Raw genomic sequence first — 13,338 nt, 5'->3', positions numbered from 1 at the left:
CCAGGCTAACAGACCAAGAGACAGCATAGTTGTTTGCCACAAGAGTCTGGTCATTCAAACACTTTGGATCCCACCTTCAAATAGCTCACAATTTTTATTTGGAGTTACAAGATGTAAAATAAAGTACTGTCACAAGCTACATTTACAGGCCCAGTAGATGGTGCAAAATCTCTAATGCTGCAGTTTGATAATTGCATTGAACATTTGACTTGAAGATTTTCCTCAATAAAGCATGAGAGAAACCTTGTGAGCTGCACCCCAGTAGGAGATGACATGCCAGTAAGTGCTTGAGCACTTCAGCTGTCAAGTGTCTGTTGGAGTTAGATGTAATGTCAAATGATTGCTTGATTTTCTTACACCTATAATTCTGGGAGTGGAGTACTTCAGCATTTGTATATAAAGCAGAGTTTTTGTGGTTAAAGCCCAAACTCCTATTCTCCAAGACAAGTTTTTAATAGGATACTTGAGAAATACATGTAATAGTTAATTTTTGCAGGTGTATGATTTCCAGCAATAAAAGTGTATAAAGTCCTGCAGTCTCCTTGTGCAGAATCACAACTGAGAATGTAAAAACAATTTCCATGCTGTGTGGATTTCAATGTTCTCTTTTTTTATATTGAATTTTCAGTGACAGTTAACTGCTGTACGTGCTCAGACCCCCCTTGTGCCATTTTTGTCAACAGGGCATAAACAAAAGCTCAAGTTGGAGAGACATAAATATTGTTCCTAATGGTGTTCAGGCAGTTAAGTAGTCACCTCCTGTAGAAGTTTTGGGGATCAAAAAGTATGTTGAACAATTCCAAATTAAAAGCTGTAAACACTTGAACAAGAACAAATGAAAAGTATAACTGTATAAACTGCAATAAACAGCCGCAGTTGGAAACGGTAGTAGGTAGTAGGCCTGATCCCTTACTTGTAATAGAGGTAGATATAAAATGTCCTTTTACCTTTACTAGCAGTATTTTAACTAATGATCTCATCAACATTGTTGCCAAGGAATCAAAGTACTAAGGTGTCAGGGATTAATGGCAGTGGTATAACAATTTAGGTATTATAAGGTATTTTTTCCCCTGGATTTAAATACCAGGGAAAATACTTTCAAGGACAGGTGTACAAATAAGCAGAGAAATATAGTTGCTGGAAATTAGTTTCTGTCAGATCCTGTGAATATCAGAGTAAGACAAAAAAATACTTGAAAACTTACCTCACTCTTCATTTCACAACCCATTATCGTGATCCTTGCAATTTATTCTTGAGAGATGTTTTATTCTTTTGGGCGGTGCTTCCAACAGCTGCCAAAAGAATGTGAATTCTGCCTTTGAAATAAATGACAGGATATTTCACAATAATTCTAATTCTTTGTAACCTACAGCAGTTTTAATGGTGCTGTACAAGACTACTCAGGTAACTACTGAAAAAAGGTGCTACTTTCCCATTCAGTCTTTTGAGAATACAAACCAATAGGTAAAAAAGACCAGAGGCAAATTTCATTAAGAAGTCATTCTTACTTGTGACTTTGAAAAAGCTACCAAGGAAGGTGATTTGTTTGTTCATTACCTGCATTTGGCCCAGGAAGACTGGGCATGGCTGCTGAGATCAGTGGCAGTGCTGAGATCAGGGTTGTGTTTAAGAGATTAGGGAGAGACTTAGGTTCTCTCAGACCTTAAAAAGTCTTGAAATCATTGCAGTTCTCTGTCCCCCTCTCTCACACACACGCACAAACACACACATAGCAACAGTACTTCACAAAATACCGATAAGGCAAGGTCTGCTTTCTGTGTGCCAGGAGAGGTTCTGGAGTGATGGATGAAAATGTACCCATTCAGTGCATTGATTTGTGTTTCACTCCAGTGTGCTAGATTCCAGCCTTATTTAAAACGGGGAAAGTATTCCCTACTGCAGTGAAGCCAGAAATTCATTCAGCCTCTCAAGCTGTATCTACTTTATTAATGGTGCTTCTTTTTGTCATACCTGTATTTTCATGTACAGGTCAGGGAGAGGGAAGAGAAAGCAGGTGTGCTAAAACACCCCCAGTGTTACTGTAAGGGAAACCACAAGCTGCTGGTGTTGCTAGCACCTTCAAGCCTCAGAGCTAGAGCAGCCAACACCACCGGGCTGCTTACTTCCACAATCATAAGGCAGACCTAAAGAGCTGAACCCTTATTTCTTTTTAAAAAAGAATAGATGGATTTTTTTAAAGCACTGTTCTATAGTGTATAGTGAATTCTGTTGCCAGAATTCACGACTAATAAACATTGAATTAACAGCTGAAGTGGAAGGAAGACGGCTGGTGTGGCATCTGCTTGCTCTGGTGCCAGTATATAGGTTGGATAGGCTGAGGAGCCCAGGGACAGTCTGTTGTGTTAACACGGTCTCTTGTCCTATTCATGTGTTTCTGGGTGTCATTCTGAGTCCTAATGGTTACGGCAGCCCTAAATGTTCCTGCAGAGTGCACTGGCTTTCAAGAAACAGCACTTTCAACGGGCAGGCTGTTTGTAGGCAATCTCCAGCAGCAATCTTCTGTGTGTTTTAAATAGCTGTGTGTCTTGTTTTGCTTTTCAGTAGAGCTTTTAGATGTATGTTTTCAAGCCAACGAGTAAGTAACGGAGGCAGCGGCAGGCCGCGCTCCCTTGGCAGAGCGAGAGAGATGCTTTCCGCCCGGCAGCAATAGCCGCTTCTCCTTTTTCCCCCGCCGGGGATACCGGAGCGACAGACGCCCGCCGGCCCGACATTCCCCGCTTCGCGCGGGCTCCAGAGGGGCAGCAGCAGCGGGCGGTGCGAGGAGCCTCTGCAGCCGCCCCCGGCTGCCCCCGCCCGCCGAGGTCGGTGGCCGCGCTCACGGGGACGGGGACGGGCAGCTGGCCGCGGGCCCGCCCGCCGAGGCGGTGGTAGGCTCCCGCCGTGCCTCCCGGCGCATAAAGGGAGGCGGCGGGGGCCGGCCAGGGGCAGCGGCTGGCGGCGGCAGGGGAGCGGCCGGCGATGATGGAGCAGCCGGTGCAGACGGAGACGTGGAAGGCGCGGAGCCTGGAGGAGCTGGTCCGTATCCTCCATCAGATATTCGCCGAGGACAAAGTCAGCGTGGAGGAGGTCCAAACGCTGATGGAGTCGTACGAGAGCAACCCCGAGGAGTGGCTGCAGTACGCCAAGTTCGACCAGTACAGGTAGAGAACACCACGGAGCAGGGAGCCCCCGGCCGCGCAAGCGGCGGCGAGGCAGAGCCGCGGACGGGGACTGGGACCAGCAGAGGCGCAGGGCGAGCCCCTCCCGCCCCCGCCTGGGCCCAGCCGACAGCCCCTCCGGCGGCGCTGAGGGGCCGAATGGCGCGGCGGGGGGGCGGGGGTCGCAGGGGGGCCGCGGTGGGGCCGGGGGCGGGGAGCGGGCGGGGCGGCTGCGGCCAATGGCGGCCCCGGGGCGCCGGCACGCGGCGGCCCCCACACGGTCCCCCGGCCCCGCCGCTCCCGCTCCGGCCGCTGCGACGGCCCAGGGAGACACAGCAGCGTGCCGGAGCCACCGACATAAGCGACTAAAGACGTAAAGACAGTTGGGAGAAAGAGCGAGAGAAGCACGCCGGCGGAGCGGGTTTTGCGCGGGGCGCCGAGGAGGGCGCGCAGAGGGACCACGCACAGGGCGTGCTCGGTGTCTGTGGCGGAGCCGGTGCCTCATCGGCGGGCCGGGAGCCGCCTGCCCCGTGCTCCGGCGTAGTGCAGATAGAGGCTTTCTGCTGCTCACCGGCTGGAAGGAAAATACCTGTTAGGGTTTTAACTCGCTCTGCTAGCACCTGATTTATCTCTGCCACTGTTGTGTCTGTTCGCTGTCTTAAATTTCAAGATAAATACATTTTATTCGAGTGTTTTCTTTAAAAAAAAACCAACTCGATCACCCCAAACTCCAAAACTTTTCCTTTTAACTGTGCCATTTGGGAAAGCGTCATTCCAACTTGACTTTTTTTAGCCTCCTTTCACCTCTCTGTGACTATCTTGCATTCAGAATAAATCATGACATTTGTAACAGAACATACAGGAAACCGCGAATCAGTAAAACAAAGTGTGTTAACATTGGAAGTATGCATGGCAAGCTTTTATTTATCTATTTATTATTAGTTATTTATAAATTATTTTTTGTCCAGCCAGACCTGTACAGAAATAACAGCACTTGAAAAGTTCTGTCAAATGCCAGCATTGATTACTTGATTTCTGACATCATAAGAAATACATATGTCTACATAATATATGTACAGGTTGTGAATGCAGTGAGAGACAGTGTACAGATACACATGTTTGCTTTGAAAGTAGTTCTCTATGGGCATCCTTGCTTGAGTAAAATACTAATTTGAAAGTATTTAATTGATATCAGTGCACTTTCTGTGTGCCCTTGCTTGCATTTTTCAGGTGAGAATGAGGTGTACCATGGTAGTCATAAATATTTTCTTTACTTGATGAAGTGCAAATACTCATGACTATAGCTAAAATTAAATTAGGTCTGCTGAGCTACTTGTACCGCAGCATCAGCCGCAGATGAGAAGGGTCACACTATTGGAAGCAATACAGCAAAATCCAAATCCCTTCTCTACTGAACTTCTCAATAGAACAAGATGATCAGCAGTCCAGGGGAGGCTTATAGGAGAGTAAAAGGAAACAAATATAAGATGTTACTGTAAAAGAAATTTTGCTCTAATAAATTTTGTTTAAAAGTAGATGCTGGCAAAATGTCCCTCACAGGTGCTTTATCCACACAAAAATGCTAAAATACAAGACATGGAAGCTTCAGGAACAGAGTGGAAGGACCATGTACAGGAAGTCTGACATCTTCATTCTTTGTTATTTTGGCTTTACACAGATGAGTTCTGTGTAAGAGAAGGAAAGCCAAGAATATCAGAAAAGGAACTGCAGAAGAATGTAACTATGTATTTTTCTTATTTCATTGCAGTCCTCTGTTTCTAATTATAAGCCAGCTGCTAAAGTGACTTCATTCAATAACCATTTTGATTTGATCCTGTCTACCATTCTAGTCTGACTCACAGTTCCAAATCACTCCAGTCACCTATGTGATTTAAAAGAAACATGATTCTAAAATATTAAATATTCATTTTTCTTCCCAGAAAAAGAATTCTAACCAAAAAAAGGCAAACTTATAAATACAATTTCATTTTTTCCTAATTAAAACTTGGATTTCAAGAAAACAGAAGAAAAAGAGTTTTTGTATGTCACAGCCTTTTTTCATGTACATGTTCATATAATTTTCTCTTTTATAGACATATTAGTAAAGTAAAGAGCAAACACTTTGTATTTCAGGTATACAAGAAATCTTGTGGACAGTGGAAATGGAAAGTTCAACTTGATGATCTTGTGTTGGGGTGAAGGTCATGGCAGGTTTGTATTCAAAGACTATGACTTTAGCAAACATAAATTCCCCATATCTTTCACTGTCATACAATAGAGGAAAAAGAAATCAGTCCTATGGGAGCTATCAGAAGATGTCTGGAAAGTGAGCAGTGCAGAGCTCCTATTAGTCCAGCAGTCCTGAATATCTGCTGTAACTTTTTCAAGTTTGTACTTCATGGCCATTTTTAAAGCAGTCTTTTAAAAATGCATTGGTTTTCTACAAAAGCTACACTTCTCTACTGTCAGAGAAAGTTTTTTGTCCCAGAGTTACAGTGATTTATATTACCCTGTTCAACCTGTCCCATACAACAGACCCATAAAACACCCAACCTCAGAAGCAGGACTCCATGCAGTTTAAATAGTCTTTGCTCTCTCAGGGTGTTTAAATCTGCCTTTGTGGCACAATGAGAAAAGTAGATTTGGATTAGAACTGCAGATAATGAGGGAGCCCCTCTCCAGAACTGCTTTGCTTTCTCTAGGTTCCTGCATCCCATCTCTTCCCTCAAAATGCATCATAATGCTGATGTGGCCTCCTAAGTTATGTGCCATACGCTTGGTTGTGTTGTCCTACACAATGCCAGGGCAGGATCTGTCTCTTGGAGGTCTTTCACAAAGTGTGGGCTAAAGCAAAAATGCAATAGCAAAATATGAAGGTTTTGACTGAATATTCTCACATCTAAATAGAAAACTTAAGGAGATGTTGGAACAGGTTTTTTTGCTTGTGGCATGTACAGTATTCTTTAGGGGATGCCATAACATGATTCTCAGAGCAATATAGGAACTGAGCTCACCACCTCTATTCCTTCTGGGCTATTCCCACACAGCCTGTAATTTATGTTAAACTGTGTTTAAGTTGTGTGGGTATTTGTTACAGCTAGACTGAGACAAGTTGTTCTTGCTTCCTACAAGAAGGCCAGATTTTCTCAAGTTTTTTGGAAAGACCATGACAATGTGGCATTTGTGAAGTGCTCTGTGCCTGAAGCAAGCTCTGCTCTCTCAGCATCTCAATTTGCAAGAAATCCTAATGTTTGTTGGCTAGAAACAGTAATGTAAAAGTACCAAGTTTTTGATTGAAACTCATTAGTGCTGTACTTTGGAGGGTTAAATTCCCCCTTCTCCTTTGCCCCTGATGAGTGGAGAGCCCTCCCTTTGTCCTGATCCTATTTACTTCTAGAACAGTTAGCCCTGTACTTAAACAAACTAACCCAATACTAAACTAAATACCTAAACCATATGTAATCTCTAAATGTGGCAAACAAAACCCGCTTCAGAGCAAGAAGAGAGATCAAGAAAGCAAACAAGTCCTACCATATTCTGTTCAGTTTTTATACATGAAAATGCCAGTGAAATTAACACCTTAGTATACCTGATTGTATTTAGTACTATCAGAGTGAGAAGTACAGCTTTTTTTTTTCAACAATGTATGTGAATCCCAGCAGTAAAGGGGCTATAGAAATTAAGCAGAGTTAGCTTGTTTCTTCATATTTTGGTAGCGAGAATGGTGGATTTGCAAAGAACAGGTACACATGCAATTCTTACACTGCCCTCTGCCTGGGATGGTGGTAGAAACATTGTTTTGTTTCTTGGCCCAGAGGAGTTTTTGCATTCTGAAGAAATTTTCAGCCCTACTCCTTTCTCCAGACTCTCCTTGTATTTCTTCATATCAAAGTCATAGGTTGACCAGTATCTGACTTTTCTCCAAATCCTGATGTATGTGACCTTATCTCAATATATTTCTGTAGTAGCAGTTTTAAGTAGATATCCCTTAATGCATGTCCCTTGTCCAATGGAATTTCATTCTCAGGTTTTGTCCCCATACAATATGCTACATCGTCTGTCTTGCACTGAAATTAAGTATGCATATCACACTGAGTTTGGTTATTCTTTTTACATATATAGCAGTATCCATGATCACACTGACTCACACTGCTTTATGAAGATCCTCCAGGGAAATCTAAAGGAGACTCTGTTTGAATGGCCTGGGAAAAAAGGAAATGGTGAAATGACTAAGAAATCAGAACGAGTTTTGAGGGAAAATCAATGTGCCTACATTAATGGTAAGGTATTAAGCTCGTTTTGACAATTATTGTCCATGAGTCTTATTCCTAACTGAAAAGTTCATCTGCTTATTAGTCTCCTACCTTTAACAGTATAATACCTATGGCTTTATGCACACTTTAAGAATGTGACTCTTTAGACTCTGCACAAGCCTGTATGTACATTCAGTAAAATAAAAGAACACCAAAAAAAGTGCCTTTCACTCACTCTTAAAACATTGTAGCAATTGTTTGAAAATCCAATATATTTGGTATCTCCTCTAGCCCAAGCAGCCTTTACTATTGTGCCCCTGATGATTATCTGAAATTACTTGTACTTGAATAGCATTTTTTAAGAAATAAGAGAAGCAAAGTTTAGATAGCTTGATCACCATTTTTTTTTTGTTGGTTTTTTTTTTTTTTTTGTGCCTGAAGAAGTAATCCTTTTACTGAGTCATAGAAAATTCATATTGAAAATGTAAAAGCTGTCTATGAAATAAAATGACCAGCCAGGAACAGAAACCTATAACACTGCTACCTCTTGTCCAAATTAACAAAGGACTGTAGTGCTGAAGTGCACTGTGAGCAAAACTGAAATTCCCAGTAGACAAAAAAAAAAATACACAGTCTTGAGAGTGACTATGACTCCATCAATAAGATTCTTTAAATACCCGAATCTATCCATGCCATCATCACATATATCTGTAATTATTACCACCTGGTGCTTTGCTGGAGACCAATCTGGAGCTGCCATTCTGGTGTAATGTGTGCTGGTGCTATGAAAGACACTGCACATTGTGCTGGACCACCTTGAGTTCAACAGAGCAAGAGTGAAGCAGCAGACAAGCAGGTCATCTGCTTCATATGTCATGGGTTAAACACTGGAGAATACACCTTGTGGGGCTGACCTTGGGAACTTCCCAGCTAGAGGGAGCATCATGTTGGTTTGTTTATGAACTTAGCTGGCTTGAGGGTACTGGGGATAAAGACTGGTGTTCTGCAGCCCTCTGTTGAAGCTTTGCCATGCTAAATGAAAACACTAAACTGATAGGGTACAAAATGCATGAAGTGGCTTGACACATCTGCTATGCTCCCATGGCAGAGACATGGGTTCTCCATCTCAGTCAGGTTTTCCTACATAGGCAGTTCTTTCCAATGCAAACAATTGCAGACTCTGTGCATCTTATCCCAAGCTTCCTCGGTTGTTTAAAACAAGTTTGGTATCCATTTCACTGAGGCTTTTTGGATCTCTGCCATGTTTCATAACAGATGTTTTGGTTTAAAACTAACACGTTAAGCAAGCAGAAGGAAAACATTGACAGTGTGTTGATTGCCACAATTGCATCAATAGCAAATGCCTTCATGATACCACTGTGTGCTTCTTGTTTGCTCTTATACATAATGGTTAGACTGTGTTTATTTGAGTTCTCCGTTAGATGAGCACAGATTTAGGACTTTCCCCCCCAACTGCTACATCCTCTAGTTAGATAAAGTATGTTAACAACATTTAGGGCTTCCAATCAGAGTTATAAGTGTACTCATGACTCTCAGGGTACCATGGCTATGTTGCTCAATACCAGTCCAGGTATTATATAACAAATTCAAGTACAAAGGCCTGAGTTGTTTTTACAGCAAGGTCATAAATTAAATTCAAGGTCTCTCTTAAGTAACTCAAAGCCTCCATTTTAGTGTAGAATGGACGTGGTTTGTTTCATTGATTTGATTCTTCATACCTTACATTGTTATGTAATAGCTTGATGGTGCTTACTATTCAGTCATGACTGGAAGTATGCCAGTCACTATTGATTAGTCACCTTATTGGAAAGAGAAAACAAGAGAAAAATGTGTTCTCCAAACCAATATTCTTGGAAGGATTAATTAGGAAACAGATGACTGCAGTAGAAGACAGCATATCTCTGCCTGTAAGCCTATGCCCCAAATGCACATAGCTGACTTATTTTAATGTGACTGATATCCTTGTTACTTGCAAAGAATTAACAACACAAAAGCTTTTGCCCCCTTTGCAGCTCTCCTAGGAGAGAAAATGCACTTGAAGTTCTTTGGGAATGAGAGCTAGAAAAATACCTATGGCATGGTCTTCCTTAATTTTCTTGGGATTTCTGTTGGCCTTTTTCCTGTGGCAGATAATCTAGAAATTACATGGACTGTGGAAGGCAACAACGCTTTTTGAATTACGAGTGTATTTAAGAATCTGTGCTAGGGAACAACAGTCAAATTCTCTCTACTGAGTTACTCGTTGCCCATAGAAGTGTGAGCATGCCTACTTGCTCATGAGTTACAGTTTTTAAAGCATTTTTTCCAGGCAACTGAGATCTCATTGGATCTTCCTGCTAACATGCCTTCTCATTTTGTGTCTTTGCTGGTGAAGACTCCATTGGCCTGCACCGTGTGGAGAACATAAGCCACACAGAGCCTGCTGTTAGCCTGCATTTGTACAGCCCACCCTTCGATACCTGTAACACCTTTGATCAGAGGACTGGGCACAAGCACAAAGTCACAATGACCTTCTACAGCCAGTTTGGAGAAAGGACTGTCTGCGTAAGTAGGAGATGAAGCGCTCCCCACTTGGCCCTGGGCTCTGAGCCCTGTGGGGATGGGTGCAAGGGGCTGCCCTGCTGCCTGCACAGGCTACAGTGACTCTGCCCCAGGACAGGCAGAAGGGTCAGCACCTCTGCCCTTCCTGGGCCATCCCCGTCTGGGATCAGATAAAACCTGTTTCCAAATACTGTTTGATTTGTCAAGCTGCACTTCCCTTGTGTGAAGTTCCCGGTTCTGTAGCCTACCTCTCTTTCTGAGCAGAGAGGATTAATGAGACATCTGCTACTAGTTAAGTACCTTCAGGAAGCAAATTATGGTAAATACAATCTAGTCAATGGAAAGTGTGAAGTAGCTACATTGTTTTGGCCAGCATTAGTCAGGTGTAACATTTCCTGTCTAAACTGTTCTGCCAAAAAAGATCACATTTCAGGTTTTAAACCTTGTAGCTTATTATTATAAATACCTCTTTAATCAATGCAATTCTTCAGAATCACAATGTTCACAAGTGAGACTTGCTCTGAGGGTAAGAGTAGGTCGATTGTCTGTTGTCTGGATTCCTGGGCAATGGTGTGAGATTTTATTTGGATAGGAAAGAAATTTTATGACCATTTTTGGAGCAACCAAGCTAGGACATGTGGGAGAGGTTAATAGGGTTTCAGCACTATTCCATGGACTGGGAAACATAACTAGTTAGCTGTGGAGAAAGGGCTGATTCTGGATGTTCAGCTACAGATGTTCAAACACTATTTAATTTTGTTTGATACTGAACACTTTTGTTTTCCTTGAAGCCAGAAATTCAGTGCTCAGGAGTTTCCTAGAGTGAGTCCTTAGTCAGATCAATTTAAAGTTTTATATAGTTAAAAAGTACCATGTAAATGATTTCTCTGAAGCCTGTCACATTATCAAACAGCTGATACACAAATTTTGACCTTCCCAAGTTTGAAAAGTCCTTGAGAAATAAATTTGAATTTATAGTTCAGATTTTAAAGGGTAATTAATGTGGAAGAATTATGAACAAAATAAATGCAAGGATTCAGTGTTTGTTTGCTTTCTTTTTGTTTTAAGTCTTTATTGAATATTAAGTACATAACATAGTAAGTGAAACTAGATGTTTTGGCTTGGAGTGTTTCCTTACTCTGACCTGTAACTGTCTGGCAGTGTTTTCACCACTTGTGGGAAAGTGGATCTGGCTTACAGGAAAGAGCTAAATCTTAATCACTGGGTCTCTTTCATGAATTCCTGTAAATGGAATTCCATTAAAGAAGAAGGTGATAGCAAGTCTGGACCATTCAGCTGCCTAAAATGACTTCATGCTACAAAAACCTTCTGGTCTCAATGACTTGGTTTCTGGAGAACAGACTGGAAAAGCAAACTTTCTTCTGCTTACCAGATCACAGAAGGACATAGTGAGGCAGAGATCTATATTTTACAAATACCAAGAGAGTAGTGTAAAGCATATTTGTGTATCTTTTATGCACGAGAAGATCAGCCTAGCAAAAGCACATTCAGTTCTTCCTCTTTGTCTTAATAATTTTATAGGTAAAACACACATGTAAATCCCTTGAGATTTCTGGCCTCTGGCCATGATGAAGTCTTGATTAATGTACTCTCCAGGAAATACAGAATAAGTTATATAGGTTTAATAATAAAAATAGTATGTGTGTCAAAGGACTTGCCTATGGGAGTAACTGCATGGTTCAAGTACAAACCATGAAAATAATGAAAGTTTACTGACAGAAAACTGATTTTGTCTTGGGTGTCACAGCATACCAGTTCCTTCTGCCAGGAGTTTTGCAGGGGAAGGCAGTATCTCTTTGCAGCCTACCTTCCAAGCTGGACATTCAAGCAGTTTCTCTTAAATGAAGTAGAGAAAGCTATCAGAGAGAGAAGATAGCCTGAGGAGGAAGTGCTCCTCAGCAGTCCCTTCTGCCTTGGGCTTACTCATTGTCCCCCAGACCCACCATAGACAGGGTAACTTTGTCAGGCACATAATGCCTTCTACAAAACTCTGGCAAGGTGCACTGAAAATACAAGCTCCAAGTTTTTTTAGATGCTGAGCTATTCTGAGAACAAAGGTCCACAAGGAGACCACAAAATAGGCAGTGACAGTCTCTTTCCTTAAAGCAACCTCTCCTCTTTCCTTTTAGGCTACAGGAGCGCTGCAGGAGAACAACTGAGAAGCATCAGCACACATTTGCATAAGACCTGCTGAATGTTTAACCAGGGACAGAAGACTTGCATGGCTAAGGCTGACAGCCAGATTTATTTCAATTCCTTGTACATTGGAGTACACTAGGGCAGCCTCCAGACTGCACGCAGTTTCCTCGAGCAAGTGTCAGTTATGGGACAGTAAGCTAACTAGTGCCATAACCTGCTTCAGAGGCTAGATGCCTTTTCTTAGGCTTCTGTTAGAATTAATTAGTTTGTTTTCTAATTCTAACGCCTTTTAAACTCCACCTTGGATATTTCCATCTGAATATCAGAAATAGGGTTATTAAACATCACCTGATTCTTCTCAATAGACCTATGGGGATGTATGCTCTCAATGTAATTAGTAAATATATAAACTTCTACGCTTCCAGTCACTTGTACCTATGGGTAGTACAGTAGATACAACTAACAGCAGTGCCTTTTTTTTTTAATTAAGTCTTTTAGGTTTTAATGCTTTAGGCCATCTTTATAGTTTTGTGCATTTTTTATCTTTTTTTTTTTTTTTTACAATTTAATTTGTCAGATCCTCTTTTAAATAAGAACAGAGAAATGCTTCATGCATGATGATTTTTCAAAACTGCACAGAGATTTGACTTTTAAGAAGACTAATCATATGGAATTCAGCTAATGTCCAGTTCCCAAAGTATTCTTTGTAGCTAATGAAGAAGAAAATTGAAATAAAACTGTATTTCTGCACAGATTTCAGAGTTTTCAGCATTTTTTTCATGGTAACTAAAATACTCATCACACTTTACCAAAATCCACATTCCTCATGAACTTCTAAACCTTTTCCAAGTAATACACCATTAGGAAAGACTTTTAAAAGCTGTCAGTATGTAAAAAATGCAAAGAATCCTGACTCAAATTAAGTTTGGGGGAGTTCTGTTACTGAGCGCACTGATGTTTAGTTTTATGCTCCAGATTTAGTCACAGGGAAAGAATCATCTTGAAAAGAGTTAACTGCAATTAAACACATAAAAATCAGCAAAGCTGCCTGCATGGAGGCTATCCCATTCATTTAAAGCAGTTAATAGCATATTCTCAAGCAGGGAATGTGTAGCAATTCTCCCAGTCTGGTAGGTGACTGCTGGTTAGTCAGACAGCAGTTTAAATTGTATCCATATTGGGTTAAGATGAATCACATATTTCCC

General features: G+C 41.6%; 1 protein-coding gene across 1 annotated transcript; it reads left to right on the top strand.

Annotated features, from left to right (window-relative positions):
- The first annotated feature begins 2,938 nt into the window (after positions 1–2,938).
- Positions 2,939–12,887, top strand: CDO1 (cysteine dioxygenase type 1). Its single transcript, XM_005528136.3, has 5 exons — positions 2,939–3,161; positions 5,292–5,369; positions 7,281–7,438; positions 9,807–9,976; positions 12,124–12,887. Exons 1-5 carry the CDS (start codon positions 2,980–2,982, stop codon positions 12,151–12,153), a joined length of 618 nt encoding a protein of 205 aa, XP_005528193.1. The 5' UTR covers positions 2,939–2,979; the 3' UTR covers positions 12,154–12,887.
- The last annotated feature ends 451 nt before the right edge of the window (positions 12,888–13,338 follow it).

This window comes from Pseudopodoces humilis, chromosome 4 (genome assembly GCF_049639895.1).
Source record: "Pseudopodoces humilis isolate 2021_Gansu_Grassland_sample_001 chromosome 4, ASM4963989v1, whole genome shotgun sequence".
Lineage (NCBI taxonomy): Eukaryota > Metazoa > Chordata > Aves > Passeriformes > Paridae > Pseudopodoces > Pseudopodoces humilis.
Note: the sequence above shows the minus strand (reverse complement) of the source record. Positions and strands in the feature narration are given on the sequence as shown.